Raw genomic sequence first — 17,715 nt, 5'->3', positions numbered from 1 at the left:
ATGATTAATGAAATTTTCCATTAAAGTTAGAATACTCGCGAGACTATTTTGATTATTTTTTTAATATTCCGTTTACGAGTTACTTCAATATTCAAAGTGAAATTGAAGCTTCGGTTATACGGAGCTTTTTGCAGGAATTGTATTTTCGAACAGTTCGAGTGTAGCGTTTCAAGTGTCTCGCCCTTGAAACTATTTGACATAAAGCCATACGTTTCGATTGTGTAAATTGGGCCATTGCCTGGACCACTAATCTTACTTTAATCTTTTAGGTGTTTACGAGTTTTTTAATGTCTTCCAGGCACGAGTAGAATTTCGTGTAAAATAGTAATTTATTCAGGATGTTTATTCGTTAGTTAAATCGTTATCTATTCATTGAGAAATGTTTTTACAATTCCAATTTTTATTCAATGAGTGAATTGACTCGTGAAAGCAATTTGAAAACGTATCTTTCACTTATCGATTCTAACTGATAATACATTGATTATTATGTTATTCATAAGCAGCAACTCTTCAAATAAGCCAAGATTTAATTTTGATTTGTCATGTGTTTGTTCGAAAAGTTAATCTTACTTTACCGTATCTTAATTGGTAAATATTCGATTACGTTGTGTCCTCTATGCGCGCAATTTCCTTATTGTACCTGTCGTTCTGCAGGTAAGAGCTGTACGCGTTCGACACGTGGGTTTGACATACGCGTTTGATGCCTCAGAGGATCTTTGACACGACTAGACCGAAATAATTCGGGTCTCGTGGCTTTTATGGGCAAGGTCGATGAAACAAATAGTAATATTCGTAAGTCAGTTTTAAGAGGACTGTAAAGCGATACCCTTGTCGGGTACCGGATGTTGGATGGGTTTTTCCCAGCGGGGTAGCAGCTGTTTGGTACAGGGCCGTGCATATTGGATCCCAGTTAGGTTCGTTTCGATATTTTCCTACGTCGAATCTGTCCTCTGAAGGACACGCTCTTAAATTTCATGTTTTTCTAGTCAATCATTCTTCAAATGTAAAGCAAAACACAGACTCGTATCTTTGAAAAAGTTTCGTAAGATCTATATGATAGATGTTCTTATTCCCCCAGGGTTGCTCAGTTATTGGTGGGATGGTGGGTCTTGTTATTGTTAGACAACAGGATCCATCCAAGTCCTGTATTGGAAACACCCTACAATTAAGAACGCTACCGTCTTGGTCCCCTGTGGTTTCTTCAAACCCACCATATTTCTCGACCAACCATAAAGAAGCAGAAATGTCAAAACTACCTCGACGATGATACGTTACAACGATTTCAAATGCCTCTAAAATGCTTCTGCATCGTCTTTGAGTCATTTTTTCCCAGACCTTCTGCAGTCCAAGTATCCGTAATTTCTGTAACTTGAACAAAAGAATGATCGAATAAGTAGTAGAAAAGCGTGGCAATTTGCACGTCAACCGTTACTGTTGACCTCGAAATGTACTCGAATTGAAATTACCATGTACCCGAACCGTATCCGTTGCTTTCGAGCTGCTCAAAGTGCAGCAGCAATCTTACTGATAATGTTGCAGGTATATCGTTAAATTGGTTATAAGTAAACGATACAGAGATAATACGCTTTCCTGACCTTATCTCGAACAGGTATTCCCCAGCTAGCATGGGCACATGCCCGCCTCAACAGAAATTCTTCGCTGTACTGGGAACACCAGCAATATTCTTTTAATGAAAAATAATCGATTACTACTAACGGTGGTTTCCCTTCTCTCGAGTGTCCTTTTGATAACCATTATCAACGAAGGAAATAGATTTCGATTACTCGCATTAGCTATCGATCAGGGAAATACCTGTAATTGGATTACAACAATTATCAACGAAGGAAAATGGTTGCACGTAATTGTTATCGATGACGGACATTTTGTTTCCCAGCGTCAAATTTGTTGCTTCACAATTAATTGTTTAAATTCATTCGTTCATCAACACTTTGCTAAAATTGTTTCCTCGTCGATAACTATTAGGAGGAAGATGAGTTTCCCCGGTCCATTATGGTCATCGGGAACGGCCAAAACTTACCGTCGTTTACAATCGTCATTTGCGACTAATAACATTTTCGTTGAAACGTAATTGCTATCCTATGACTCGTCCAATTTTAATTATAACAATTAGGGTAACCGATTCGTAAGGTGGCGCACAGGTAGTCGTTTTACGATACTGTGCAACGTTGGCGAACCTAAAAGTGACGACATCCACTGAACGTTTATCGTCGACCAACGATTACGTAAAATTATATAATTCTATTGTAGAAGCCGTAGGATTAAAACTATCGTTTACAAATGCTCGTGCGAGTCGTTCGAGTCCCAATTCGTCGTGTGTCTCGTTTCGTTCGGTTGCTATTTCCAAAGTAATGAAACCGCCGGATTATGAGAGCACGTATATTGTATTGTGACAATGGTCCGTTATTATCGGAACCGTCTGGCCATTTGTGTAACGAACGATAACAGAGGTGTAGGTTCTCTTTGTTTGAAGCTAGGTGTAAGTAAGCAACGTTTTGGGGAAAACCGTACTCGAAACGACCGTAGAATAACCCGAACGAAAATCTCTTAGATTTATGGGGGTGGCCTCGTGTGGGATCTACTCGGTATCGTAATGAGGTAATAATCGCTGATATTACCGCAAATAATCGACAAAGTTTCCAGTTTGGAAATACCCGACGGAAGTTCCAATGAGTTTCGTGTCGCGCGGATTAGCCTGGAAAAGAAAGTGGAACAGTGAAATCCACATCCTCCCATCCTCGTAGACAGTACTTGCGTGGTTTTTTCGACAATCGACGCTTTCCTCTTGACGTTTACGAAAGATTCGTCATTGTCGATTTCGGGTTTCTTTAGAAGAAAAAAGAACAAAGAGGAATCGATGCCGACGGACAGGTGCACTTTGAACAGGTACAAAATACCTGCGGAAGAGGCCCACGGTTGATATATGACGCAGGTCTAGGCTCGAGGTACGAATTGCTACGGTTAAATGTCCAGACTTTTGCTACGCCATAACAAAAGTTGTGGACAGAAAAGTTTTGTTCGCAATGGTCAGAGACTTTAACGCGAGTTTTATTCGTCTCCACGCGATTCTTAGGGACAGGAATCGATGGATACCTTTTACGTTTACGGCGTGATTGATGTATTTATTTATTTATATACCAGGAGATTTGTATGAAAGTCGTCAAAAGTTTGTCTCGAAAGCACAGTCAGTGTAATAAGTATTCGTACAGGAACCATGTTAAAATAAATGGTCGCTGTACGAATTGTAGACAGCATTCACATATACGTACATATAATTAAGCTATACTTGACATTTATTAATCTCAGTCGCTAATTTCTCATCATTTTTTTCGGCCTTCTTTCTCATTTCCTATCGTTTCGTAATTAGCAGATTTAAAATAGCAGATTCTCTCTGAACTTCTCCGATAATAAGCCTCGGAATTACGTTTCGTAATGGAGAAGATATTTCTAATAAATGTTTACTCTTCTCTTTTCAGATCGTTTGTTAACGTTCGCGATCTCTAGGCGTTTAGCTATTTGCTCGTGACCTACTGTCGCAGCTATGGGAAATTTGTGCGGGATTTCCGATCCTACTTTCTTTTTCTAAACTGGTTATCTAAATCTAAAGAATATCGAGTTAAATCGAGTACACAATGTGTACGTGCTGCAGCTGCTGGCCCTGCCAGCGGACGATGGCGATGGGTTTTCCCACCCCTACTCTGCCCCTTTCGGAACACGCGTGCCTTTACCTTGGACTGAACAGAGACGCCAGACTGTAAACGGGGGTCGCCAGGAGTTACAGTGATTCGTTATAGCCCTATGGGGAATGGTGGGGACTGTAGAGACACACTCATTCAAAAGCACATCCATTTGAGCTTGGTGCTTCGTGTGCATCTTCGGAGAATCGAGGAACGAAGCCGAACGACAGACTCTTTTTCTCGTGATTTCTAATTTAAAACTAGTTGACAAATAAATCTAAAATTCGTATTCGTTACTCGGGAAGAAAACTTGTCCAACTCTGTCGACATTTCAGGGATTCGGCCACGGGCCGGCTTTGGGGAGTGAGAAAGAAAGCTTGCTGAAGCTCTCCTTCTCGCCTTCCCGAAGTACCAAAGCTCGCGTACACGCGATACGTGCACTAGTATGAGTTTGCATCTCCCATCGTTTCAATGGGTGGTATCGTAATCATAGTAAATTCGTTGTAACTCCTCGCGAGTCCCGTCTGCCGTCTGGTCATGTTTGTTTAATCGCCGCCAGAGGCACCACTGTTACCGCGACCATCGTGGAAAGTTATTCCGCGCATCGTCGACCGCCACCGCCAGCGCCACACAGTCAGTTCATTTTCAGACGGTGTGTCGACTGGTGTTCTCGATAACACGATTACGTTGCGACTACGCGCACGCATCTACATCTGTTTCTCCCACCAACTCTCGCATTATTCCGCTGTGCGAGAAAATCGCATTTACTTCCGTAAACGTTCGTGCTTCCATCCGTGCGCATCAGAAACGGTTCCCGATGAATGCGACGCATCGTGAAACAAAGTGAATTCCGCCAAACCAGTCGTAACGAGAATGCGACAACGAAGAAACAAACACACGTAAAAGAAGCCAAAGCCACACAGCTGTGTCGGATACGAGGGAACGACGATCGAACCTGATCGAGTTGGAGTAAACGTAGCAGTGGCGTCGCTTGCGAACGAACGAAAGAGTGTTTCAGTCGAACGTGTTCGTCCGATTAGAGGACAGACGCGAACAAGTATCGTTAAATCCGTCGATTATCAGTCGTTTCGATAACCTATGCGCCGCGATTTCTAAAGGAAAAACCGTTCTTTGTCGGCGATTTATTCGTGCAAATCGCTACTAGAATCGCTTCGTGCACAAAGCTTTCCGATCGATCGAAATCGACGTCGAATCGAGAATGTGGCAACCGTCGAGAATGACACCAATGGAGAAAAATGTTCCAGACAGTAGCGAGGACAAGTACCAGGAGCAACGTGACACGGGCCACACAGATTCTGGTTTCCTCTCCAGCGGAAACCTTCAAGTTAGCTCGGAATTGTGCGATTCCGAATCGTCTAATATCGTCGCAACGGCGCCCGTGGCACCGGAACCAATGAAGCTGGACAGCGGCTTGGATCTCGGGCTCAGCGAAAGCCTGAGCCAGCTTACGTTGAAGCAAGTCACTTTGAACGCCCTCGCGAGCGGCAAAGTTCAGGCCGAGCCCACCGTCGAGCTGATCCCCGTCAGCTCCGTCAAAAACGATCAACGACACGAAACATCGACGTTATTACGACACTGTGAGTCGCAACGAGTGCCCGAGAAACCGCTCAACGACGAGCTTCGGCTGCTCTACTACACACAGGACGACGATGGTGATACGTAAGTAATCTCAATCCTCTCATTTCATGTTGACAACTCGAACAGTCTGTAATGTCAAACGTTGCTGGAGGACGAGCTCCGTTTTCTCATGGTACAGTGCAGGTCTAGTTGAGGGAACAATGCTAAGAATAACGACGTGGCTAGGATAATGTAACGATTCACCGATATAATAATTCGACTCAAATGGCCCAATTATAGACCGATATTGTGATTATACCTGTAGCTTGAAATGTTTACGTTCGACACTTGCTCGTCTAGACTCTACAACTCTAGACTCTAGACTACGCGGGTTACGCGATCCATCCAACGGCCAAAAGCGAAACGTACATTTAATGCGAAAGTTAGTACCTAACCTAGAAACATTAGAAAGACTCGTTGTTTCATCTTTATAGGTATTTTGTACAAGTTATTTTCTCTGTATGAGTTACTTTTTTCATCAGAGTTAGATTACTGTGCTCTACGCACAAGCCTTTCGTCATTTTCGCGAAATCTCCAATGTGACTAAGGTTGTTTACGCGAAAATCGAGGAGATTCTTGAAAGATGTAATTCATCACGATCGACGCGTGCGCAATGGCGTTGCAAGTTGCGACCTGTAGCCCGTGATGCTTTGTACCATCCTTGTTTCACTGCCTATCAATCGAAACTAGGATAATGATAGCGTGGCTTTGAATAAACGCTATTCATTGCGAGACAATGGCTCGATGACTTTTCTTTCTGTTAACTTTTCCATCGCTTAATTAATACTTGACCGATGATAGTGTTTGGACACGTACTTTAATTTAAAATTATTATTATTTCATAATTCGTGTAATTTTGGGAGTATACGATGATGCTGTCCTAGTAATTTCACAGTTTTAATCATTATACTTGAAAGTATCTATAAAAATTGAATGAAAAAGTAGAAATTTTCACAAAATTATCCCTACAAGCTACCAAGTCTATAGATATATTGGACTTGAAATAATATTACTTCCATGCTCGACTAAGCTCTAAGGTTATAAGGTTGATATCGATCTCGTTTCCTGACTAGCGTAAAGAATTAAATACTGCTATCGCATAACATGTCCGGCACCTTTTTGTCCCATAGTCAAAGAGTAATATGTGCCAGACTCGTATTGTTTTATATAACGTACCACAACTCCATTCGATACGTAAAATTTGCAATATTTACGTAATAAATTACAAGTGAGTAGTAATTAGAAATATCAACAACAATACAGAAGCAGGCGTGATACGAATGTGGAGCAACGACTCATAATCGTATCGTCGCTAAGTTAACGATATTGCTGACGGTATTTCAAGATAAATACCATTATCGTGTTGAATTACTGTTTTTACGAGCGCATAGAAAACACGATCGTAGCAAATATCGTTGCGCGTCATCGTGTGCATGCGAATCGCGCGGTTACGTACGTGTTTCACATTGCTAAGCACGTTGACCGATTGAACCGTTGCAACGAGAGATTCATCACGTCGAGATCCATTTAATCGCGACACGTGAGCAGGACTAGTGTATCGAAGATGAAACACGGATCGAGACGATTCATGCCTCGCGGCCGTGGCTTCCGGCGCAGAAGTCGGTACGTACGGCAATTACGATAGAGACCAAAGATATGCGAAATTTTATTCGTGATCCGTTTATTCGACGGAATAATCACTCGAATGAGATGGAATTTTACTCGAATAATAGATTAGTATGTAATGGATAAGTGCGTCCAACCACTGACGAAACATTGACCTTTGAACCTGGGAAAAAATAAATCGCGTAGAAGACGAGGAAAAAATGATATCGACGCAAAACGACATCGAACTGGCACGGGTAAACACGTGCTCGATGCTCGATGCTCGTATACATAGATATAAACCGACTAATTGATTCGTCCGGTAAAGAAACGAGATCCTTGCCAGACGTGCGAAATTATATGATTAATGACGATCTGCCATGTACAGACTGTCCGAAAAATGCAAATTCGTCTAAATTCGTCTCCTCTAACAGCGATACAGCGATCTATCCACTTTTCAGCTAGTATTATTACCACACAACGAATTTTCTGCCTTTCTGTAGAGTTTCCCTTGTACGTGTATTCAAAGAAAGAAAGGCCGTTTTACGACATGTTTTCTTTTTGGTTTTTCAGGCAGCTGCACATAGCGATAGTGCAGGGTTTCCTGGAGGCTGCGTTCAGTTTAATAAGGATGGCACCGCACTTGTGCCTTTTGAATATTCTAAACGACGACGGTCAGTCTCCTCTGCACCTGGCGGTATTGACGAGGCAGCCGAGGATAGTCAGGCGGTTGGTTCTGGCAGGTGCAAATCCCGCACTGAGGAATTTCCGCGGAAATACAGCTTTACACCTGGCTTGCGCGACGGGTGATCTCGCCTGTGCCAAGGCTCTCACGGATCCCTTGTCGCCCGTCGAAAGGACCTACCTTATGCCTGGGAAGAAAGTACCTGCCTTGCCGCAGAATCTCGAGCAACGAAATTACGATGGTGAGCAACTCGACTTGCACATTCTATATGTATTTAACACTAAAACTACCACCCTTCGTGTGGTAGTTTTGCAATTGCAAACTACTACTATATTCACTCCCTAAACAAAACGTTTCCGTTCTTTTGCGAAATCATGGGCGCGATCGAAATAAATATGCGTGCTTGTATGGTTATTAGACGGAATATACAAAGCGTGTAAGAGTCGTAAGAGCATTTATGAGTATTTATGAGAGCCTTTTGCGGCTTGAATTGAAAACAAGGTCGTTTGTAAAGTGAACCTTTGACGCGGAATGAAACGTGAAATACTTGGAATCGAAGGGAGCTATTGATTAACAATGAAAGATAATGGAATACTAAGTATCGAACAGTCCTATCGATAGACAATAGAGAAAATTCTAGGCGTTTCACAAAGGAGGAAGGAAACGCGCGTGACGCGCCTGCAGCTACGCTCGCGGAGGACAGCGAAGCGTCGACGTCGGAAAGTCCTAACAACTTTTACCGCACAAGCAAACAGTCATTCGTTCTCTCGCATAGAACAATCCTGTAACCCGGGATTACGCGCGGTTTTCCCATGATTTCATCGTGGACCGCGAGCAATTCGTCGCAATTCATTCCTACGCTTGGAAATTCCATTAACCAACAGCGATATCGCCAATTCGTTGAAATTCACACACGAAACGATCATTCTCAAATTTGTTCACCTGTCTAGATAAGATTCTCGTTTCTCCAAAACTGCTCACAATCCATTTTGGTCACGTTAAACATATTGCATCATCCTGAGTGACCTAAAGCGCCATTTTCGCCAACTTTCAACGAGAAACGTACATATACGGGTAAAACATGACATTGAAAGTAAAATCAATGCGACCCTTTAACGTAGAATTCGAGCCGTTCCCAAAAGTTTTTCACGAGTCGATCCCTACCTTTCTTTCTCTCTTTTCTTCAATTTTTCTACTCTCGCGATCCTCTGTTCGCCTATGTTCGAATCTTGGAGCCAGCGAAGCGGGAAGAGTTTCACGGTGATTCTTTTTTGAAGTTGTGGAATTCCCGCGTAACGTCATCCTCGTACTCCATTCTGGGCTTAGAGCAGAGATGTACGCACCAAAGCCCGGCTACCTATCGTAACGGCCGTTTTTGAACCATGACGAAATATTAGGTCGTTGCAGACGAGATGGCTTTCCGATCAAACCTCGACCAACCTACATCTATCGTCTTTTCAGTCGCGTGCCGACGTAGTGTTTTGATTCGACGACTCAACATTCGAATTATCGATGTCTGCTGGTCGTACTCATACCCAGCCTCAGATTATACAGACCTAGATCTGTAGTGTTAATATTAATTGGCACATATGCCAATCAGGAGAATCAGGGGATTGGATTGCGAACGGTGGTACGTAAATATTGTATTCAGCAGATTTAAACAATTTTGTATAGCTGTGGAGTAAAGTTGCGCTTTCGAGACAATACTGTTGCTGGCGAGCTCGCGTGTTCGATTTACCGATTACACATGGCGCGTACATACCCGTGACGTACATTGTACGCGTATCGATTGGCGGAGAAACGTAAACGTTCGCGTGTAATTCGAGGTTCAAATTTAGAAAGTCTCGATAACGTGTTTTTTTAATCGATTAATCGAATCTCGTTACGAAGAGAGACTTTGGTCAGAGAAGCCGTATCAAATTTACAAAGAGACACCGAAAATCTGGATATTGCCCACTCGAATCTCATCTTGGAATTCAAATTTTAAAGATAATCTAATTAACAAAAATGTCGCTTGCTATCTTAGATCGATATCGATCTCCACGTGATTTAAAAGAGGCATCATGCCCACTCGATTTCTTTCTTAGATTTTAATAACTCCTGAAAATTTCGAGGCAATGTGCTTAAAGTTTGGAAAGTTAGACGAACATTCTATTCATTTCTAATTGAGGTGGTACGAGAATGACGGTGGTTCGACGAAACAGCACTAGAGAATTCGACGAGAGGTGCGTCGTCGTGTAGAGGGGGAAGAAAACAAGAAGCAAAATAATAGTCGTTGGGCTCGGAATACGCGTCGAGGACGGAATTTTGGCGCGTCGTCTGTGCGTGCGTGCGTGCACGCGCGCGTTACATCACGCGGCGCGCGATGAGACAGAAGCACCGAAGCAGATGTTTTTGATATTTAAAAATACCTACCGGACTATTTACGTGGCGCTATATTCTCGACTCGGGAAACCCCACAACGGCGTCGAACGCGGTGGACCTCGGTTTCCAAACCAGAATCTTTATTTATAATCTAAATATTCGGGGGAACAACGAATAATCTTTGAGAATCATATTATACGATCCTGAATACGCGTTCTAGGGACTCCCGATACCTACTTGATAATAATTCGATTAACGGCATGATCTTTCAAAGAGAAAATTCTGAATAGTAAACTTGTCGAACAAAGTCGTTCAATCTTCCGTGAGTCGATTGTAAGTGCAAATAGTCGCGTCGTGTATATATGGTCAGATGGCGTGGAAAATTCCAAGAAACGCGGTCATTTTTCTACGCGCCGATCCAGCATCTTGTACGCATCTCGCTCGTCTAGGTTAGATATGCAGATATTCCCATTAGGCCGTCCTCCCATCCAAGCCACGCGACAGAGACAAATTTAGACTAGATTTACGACGTTCCTGTGAGAGATATCCGAGTGCAAAGGGTTAACAATGCACCTCTTCAAGAGAAAGTCGCGAGCGTTTCGTGAAGGAGCGGATCTCTATGGGGAAGCTGACGTTGGTAGCTTTCCCTTGAAGCGAGGAACGAATTAATATGACCGACCGTACGTGGAAACTTTCCATTGTTTTCGTATTTTGCCCGTAGAGATATTATAGATAGAATAGAAGAGACAGAAGCTTTTCTGTAAAATATATATGTAATTATTAAAAGCATGAACGAAACAACCGTTCAACATAAAAATGTGTCGTTAGACAGACAGGTAGGCTATCGCGATTTTCTTTCTCCCTTTAGCTGTAGTACTCCTCGTCTTTACCTATAATACTAACTAATATCAACGTCCATAGAGTTAGCTCGTAGAGTTCGAGAGGGTTCGATCGCGACGAGATCGGTAATTAAATTCCGCCAATGTGCACGCTGCCGGTGGTAACGAGGCAGTGTTAATTTTAGCAGTTACTTTGATCGGTACGAACCTAGTTTGGATCGCGGGACGCCAGCCAAGCCTCCGACGACAATGATTCACCGCGTCTTCCTAGTTCTATCTATACCTCCTAGAAGCATGTGACTCGGTCGCATCATTCTGAAGTCGACGTTTGTATTCCCCCCCCCCCCCCCCTCCCCGTTAAATTTGTTCGATTAAGAAATAGAAATCGTGTCTAAATTCGAGCACGCGTTAGAATGCGGGAGCCTCTCTTTCGAATTCGACCGGTACGCCATGAAGAACCAAGCGAGAAAGTTGCTGAGCTCGCTCTCGAACAAACTATAAGAAATACCTCAGGTGATAACGTTTAACGAGCCACCAAGTACGTATTTCTTGTCTTGTAGTCTGAGTTATGGAAGAACCATTTTTAGAATTTAATCGATGAGATTATTCTAATACCCTATTCGAGATATTGATTTGGAACTTTGAACCGTCATTGATAAAGATCTTACCAAGTCACGGGTTAGACTGCGGATCTTTATACAAAGTTATATCATTGCAAATATTGAACCATTTAGCAGTTTGCACACTGCGCGAAAGACGCGATGACCACACGTTGAACGTTCGTAGGCGTTCGACCGCCTAAATCGATACAACTTTATTTATATATATATAGTAAATAAAAAAACCTACCTATTTCCTTAAAAAAAAAAAAAAAAAAAAGTCACGTCAATCGTTTTGAACGACATGGTAGTATGTATACGTAACGTTGCATTTTTTCTTGTTCCAGGTGAGATGTGCCTCCACATAGCGGCGTCCACGGGTCAGGTGGAACTGGTGCGACTCCTGCTGCGTCTCGGAGCGGATCTTGAGGCCAGGGAAGCGTTGGCGGGAAAGACGGCTCTTCACCTGGCCGTGGAACGCGGTTGTCGATCAGTAGTCGCGTTCCTGCTCCAAGAGTGCAGGCCCTGTCTGGACACGCAAACGTACGCTGGTATCACTGCCTATCAGATAGCTCTGTGCTTGGATAGCCAACTGGCGAGGGAGCTGGTGAGACTGGGAGCGACGCCTGAACCTCTTCCCGAATCAGACTCGGACAGTAGCGACGAGGACGACGGGACACCAATGAATTACTTACCAGCGATCTCGAGACTTAGGCAGAACGTGGTCGGTGTCCGAGTGTAGGAAATATCGATTGAATTTTTAGGCTCTGTCGTCGGTCACCCACGCTTTCTTTTTCTCTTTCTTTTTTGGCTGATCGATACCCAAGGTAGAGTATGTAATCGATTTACGATCATCCTCGAGGTTTACGACGAAAACGAGATATGTGTAATGTACTAATTGTTGTCGACTTTGAGGGTACCATGGAACGATTAGTATGCACATATACATATAGATGGAGGTACGTGAAGATTCGAGGTTCGTCGAGTACAAGTATGAGCGTGTCTGTATCGAGTGGATTAATCTCGTGATGCTTAGATACCAGATTTCCTGACATATGTATACGATTGTCGTCGTGAAAACGAAACAGAGACGAACACGAGAACGAAAGAGTAACGGAAACGTTATAAATTTAACATGATCGAAAGATGTAATCGAGTCTCAGAAATGTTGAACGCGTGCCTCTGTGAGGAACGTGTACTTGGATTAATGAGCGAACCAACGAGTATGATTGTAACGTTATGTTACGACTGCAAAAAGTAATGAATTTTACGCTTAAGGAGACCGGAAGATCTCGTTATGTAAATAATAATCGAAGAATACCGATTTTCGTTCCGCGTTGTGTGAGAATGTTGTGTGACGCCCGTACGCTTCGACGCGTCTTTAGATTCAAAGAGTTACATATACGTCGAAACGACGGGGGAACAAGAATATATATATATATATATATATATATATATGAACATTCGTAATTTGATTGTTTGCTTTAAGTTGTATATACGTATATTTATGTTAGGCGAATTTAAGAGACCGAAACAACACTTCTAAATGAATATATATAGAATATTTATCGAGAAGCGTACGAACTGTTTATTCGAATACTGCTTGCGATAGTGCCGTGAACGTTTATAAACTCCTACGCCCCGCCCTTGTTGTACATAGTCATCTTTTCTTAATGTAATAAACGTTTCGTTTTTGCGGCGTCGATAATAACATCAATAATAATAGAACGGTAATATTAACGTTGTTACGTAACTTGTCTACAATTATTTTTTTAGTAATAAAAAGCCTTGGTAAATTTACTGTGAATCCCAGAATTTCTGACGATTCAATGAAACCTTTAAAGCGCACCAATGTACAAACGTTTACGTTTCAATATAAATTATTTTGTTTATATCACGCCAAAGTGTTAATCGCAATTATCGAATAACAATCGCGCGAAATTCGCCAAGAGATACGTCGAAGGAAAGTCGAAACATTTTGCGCGGCTAATTTTGCGAGAGCCGACGTAAAAATGTGGAGCAAGGACCGGCCGTTGGTTATTTCGAGTATGACAACGTGTAATGGTCTAGGTATTCCAACAAGTCCGCAGACTTATTCCTTTTTGAGGGAGTTTGGTCTGCGAACCTCACAGGTTCCGGAATATATTTGGATCCTGAGGAAGAGGGGATGGTGTAACGAGGGTTTAATATAGTTTCGGGTCTGCGTATGTATTCGTTCACGTTCGCGTGAAACTTTGTCGTATTGAATCCATCTCTGATGAAATGTGAAATTTTGATAAGAAGCGTAGTTGATGCGAACAACATATAGGTTACCGCATAACCGGGTAACTGCATAATTTTCGTGAGAAGACAAAAAGAAATTCTGCGCCTTTGTTTAAGTGCAAATATTATTATGTTCATTCGATACCAAAAGTCTAATATATTGCATAAAGAAATATTTTTGCAGACGCATGCGTCTACGTAAACGAAACGGGGAAATATGTGATTCTAGAGATAATATAGCGGTTATCGAACTGCTCGAGGACGGAGAAAAATATGCAACACGACGAACAACTGGGATTCCCCAGTCACTCCAGTTCACCGATGGAAATACCAGGTTCAGTGGCGACAAAAGTGCTGCCAGATCTAGCAAACCTTGAACGTAGCAGTTTCAATCGCCAAAATGTCATTCATACACGAAATGCGCCTCTCAGTGACAGATTTACACTACAGAGCAAACAGAGAAACATCTAAAATACGGAATATTAAAAATATCATTCGTATCATCCATAAAAGTGAACAGAGTTTTTTTTATGAAATAATCAATTACATACTCTCATTTAACTTTGTTGTCAGAATATTCACATATTTGTTTCGAATCTTAAATAACTTCTATCTTGAAAAAAAAAGCGAATTGGAAAGATAATGGTTATTTTTAAAATTACACAATCAGACGTCGAGAAATATTATCGTCAAGGGCCTAATAGAAGGCCAATCCGTTACTGCTTACTACGTTCATAAATTTACTTTTAATAAATTATTTTTCCGCTTAGTAAATTCCAACTTTACAATTTATTAAATGTTCTTGCATTTGTAATATTACATCTATTTTCGAATAAAGACGTATCAGTAATATGCTTACTAAGAAAAAAGAAATACCATATTTGAATATATTTTGAAATTTATACGATAACGATTATTCGAGCACGTAAATGTAAAAATTAAATTCAAATTACATAAAATATAAGATATATAATTATATAAATGTATACGCATAAAGAAAAAAACACGAAGCATATGTATGTCGCAATCATAAAACGAGGCTTACCGACAATCGACACGCCATAAACGAGTACAACGTACTTACGAAACGAAGTAGTTAATAAATCGAACGCAATATCAGTTAAATTAAGCTTGAAGTTAGGTAATTATTTGTGTCTTGGATAAAGAAAAAAAGGGGGTGGGTGCATTTTCGAAAGTACTAGAAAATCGTGGAACATACTCGTGGGAAGGCACATTGCGTATTTACTAGTTTCGAGACAATCAAGGAGAGGCGCTAGTTGTCCATTTCTGGAGCTTTCTGAAAATCCGTACCGGCTCGAGAACTGAACCACTGAACATTCGCATCAATTCGCACGAGTCATCGCGTATCTTTGCGAGCATAAAAGAACAAGTCGTGGAAATAGAACGAAAGTATCGCGCTACTCTCAGTCTCAGGTCAAGCGTTATGGACCAGGTAAATATTTTAACAAACTTGATTGTAGTAAAGCGTCCTTTGGCTCGAAGAATCGTAATTTTAACGAACACTGTGTCCGATCGCGAATTCGTTAATTGAACACGCTTTCGTCGAGAAAAAATGGTAGTGCTCCTTGCACTCGTTGCTCTCCACGTTATTTTTCTCGCATGTTCTCATGTCGGATCATTTTGTGAGACGATACGTTACTTTTGATGGTTTATATTTATTGCTTTTAAAATATCCGCACATTCGTACTCGAACTTGAGAATTCTTGCCAATGTTTCTTGTTATGATTCTGCGACGAAATCAAGCTCACGAGATTATTCTACCTGCCTTTCAATTTGATAATTCCGAAAATACAATTACAGGTATCAGTGTTAAAAGAAAAAGGTAATTCTGCTTTACAAGAAGGAAGAGTTAACGAGGCTATCGAATATTACACACAGGCAATTCAATTAGATGGAAATAATCATGTACTCTATAGTAATAGATCTGCGGCGTATGCTAATGCAGAAAAGTATGAACAAGCTTTAGAAGATGCTGAAAAAACTATAAAAATCAAACCAGATTGGGGAAAAGGTTATTCACGCAAGGGCAGTGCGCTTGCTTATTTGGGCAGACTAGATGAATCTATTAAGGCATACAAGATTGGCCTACAGTTGGATCCTAACAATGCTCAACTTAAAAATGATCTGGCTAAAGTCGGGAACAAGAAACTAGCACATGCCGGAAACATTTTCAATACACCAGATCTTTACGTCTGTCTTGCAAATGACCCTACAACAAAGGAATTTTTTAAGGATCCGGACTATTTGAAACTTCTACAGGAGCTGCAAGCCAACCCGGAAGCTATGCTAACGAATTATCGGGATAATAGAGTATTTTTAACATTTTGCGCGTTGCTTCGCTACCATGATAAGTACGAAGCAATGGAAACAGATCCACCAGAACCTCCAGTACCTGAAAAAGAAACACCTAAACCTAAGAAGAAAGAAGAAGATAATCTTCCACCTGAAAAGAGAGAAGCTCTAAATGAAAAACAATTGGGTAACGATGCCTACAATAAAAAGAACTTTGAAGAAGCCCTTCAGCATTATAACAGAGCAGTAGAATTAAATCCTACAGAAATCATTTATCTATTAAATATAGCTGCAGTGTATTTTGAACAAAAGGAATATGATAAATGTATCGCTCAGTGTGAAAAAGCCATCGAAGTTGGAAGGGAGAATCGGGCAGATTTTAAATTAATAGCAAAAGCATTCACTAGAATTGGTCATGCGTACAAAAAGATGGGGAACTGGAAACAAGCAAAGGTGTATTACGAAAAGTCGATGTCAGAGCATAGAACACCAGAAATTAAAACCCTTCTTTCGGACATTGATAAAATCATTAAGGAAGAAGAGAGAAAAGCATACGTCGATCCAGTAAAAGCAGAAGAAGAAAAGGAGCTTGGAAATCAAAAGTATAAGGATGGAGACTATCCAGCCGCGATAAAACATTATACAGAGGCTATTAAAAGAAATCCCGACGATCCGAAATATTATAGCAACAGAGCTGCCTGTTATACTAAATTAGCAGCATTTGATCTTGGATTAAAAGACTGTGAAAAATGCGTTGAAATCGATCCAAAGTTCATCAAAGCTTGGATAAGAAAAGGGAAGATACTGCAAGGTATGCAACAACAAGGAAAAGCACTCAGTGCCTATCAAAAAGCATTGGAATTAGATCCGTCGAATAGCGAAGCATTAGAAGGATATCGGTCGTGCGCTGTTTGTGTCAGTTCGAACCCCGAGGAAGTAAGGAAAAGGGCTATGGAAGATCCAGAAATTCAAAGTATATTACGGGACCCTGCTATGAGACTTATTTTGGAGCAAATGCAGAGTGATCCTAGAGCTTTGCAAGAGTAAGTAGTTATAATTTTTGTGTTACATTAAAATTCAAGATTTTAAATTAAATTGTAATTTTTTAAATTTACAGTCACTTAAAGAATCCGGATATAGCGGCGAAGTTACAGAAACTCTTGGAATCTGGTCTCATTGCGATTCATTGAAGACAAAAGTATTTGTACTTGTGCATAACTTCGTGCACGACATTACATTGTCACCAAGTTCCTTTGGTATTATGAAAATCGTGCTGTTCGTTCTATTTTTATGTATTAGAAGTACGTTATTTAACCATACCGGCTGCTTAATGGCATTCTACATCTCTGTTCGAAACAGCCCCTTTTTTTTTATCTAAGTTTTGTTATACATACGTATCACTTTCGCGCGGATGCAGTGGCCTTCTTGGTCGTGGACCACTTTTGCATTGTAAATCGTATCATACAAAATGTTTGAATGTGTTTCGCGGAGTGTAACTTTATAAGAAACGAACGTATTACATAACTACAAGCTTTTGCATAACCTTTGCATAAAATTACACTTCCAACTGTAAATCATTAATATCGTCGATATCAAGTATGCGATAGTATCATAAATATGTTACACGGTCTAGATTAAACGAAATTATTATCTTAAACCTGATTTCCTCGATATACAAATTTCCGTGCACTAAACATGTACCTAGCTTTTACTTT

At 41.1% G+C, this 17,715-nt stretch overlaps 2 protein-coding genes across 2 annotated transcripts; both read left to right on the top strand.

Moving 5' to 3' along the window:
• The first annotated feature begins 4,312 nt into the window (after nucleotides 1–4,312).
• On the top strand, nucleotides 4,313–13,232 carry LOC128889363 (NF-kappa-B inhibitor cactus). The gene is made up of 3 exons (XM_054146936.1): nucleotides 4,313–5,375; nucleotides 7,512–7,864; nucleotides 11,773–13,232. Exons 1-3 carry the CDS (start codon nucleotides 4,915–4,917, stop codon nucleotides 12,165–12,167), a joined length of 1,209 nt encoding a protein of 402 aa, XP_054002911.1. The 5' UTR covers nucleotides 4,313–4,914; the 3' UTR covers nucleotides 12,168–13,232.
• A 1,618-nt stretch (nucleotides 13,233–14,850) lies between these two features.
• LOC128889376 (stress-induced-phosphoprotein 1-like) lies at nucleotides 14,851–17,657 on the top strand. The gene is given in 5 exon segments (XM_054146955.1): nucleotides 14,851–15,140; nucleotides 15,509–15,838; nucleotides 15,841–15,898; nucleotides 16,068–17,043; nucleotides 17,118–17,657. Coding segments are annotated over 5 exon segments (1,446 nt in total). The 5' UTR covers nucleotides 14,851–15,131; the 3' UTR covers nucleotides 17,191–17,657.
• The last annotated feature ends 58 nt before the right edge of the window (nucleotides 17,658–17,715 follow it).

The sequence above is a fragment of the Hylaeus anthracinus genome, unplaced genomic scaffold (genome assembly GCF_026225885.1).
Source record: "Hylaeus anthracinus isolate JK02 unplaced genomic scaffold, UHH_iyHylAnth1.0_haploid 11997, whole genome shotgun sequence".
NCBI lineage: Eukaryota > Metazoa > Arthropoda > Insecta > Hymenoptera > Colletidae > Hylaeus > Hylaeus anthracinus.
The sequence above is the reverse complement of the archived record's forward strand: the minus strand, read 5'-3'. Positions and strand labels throughout refer to the sequence as shown.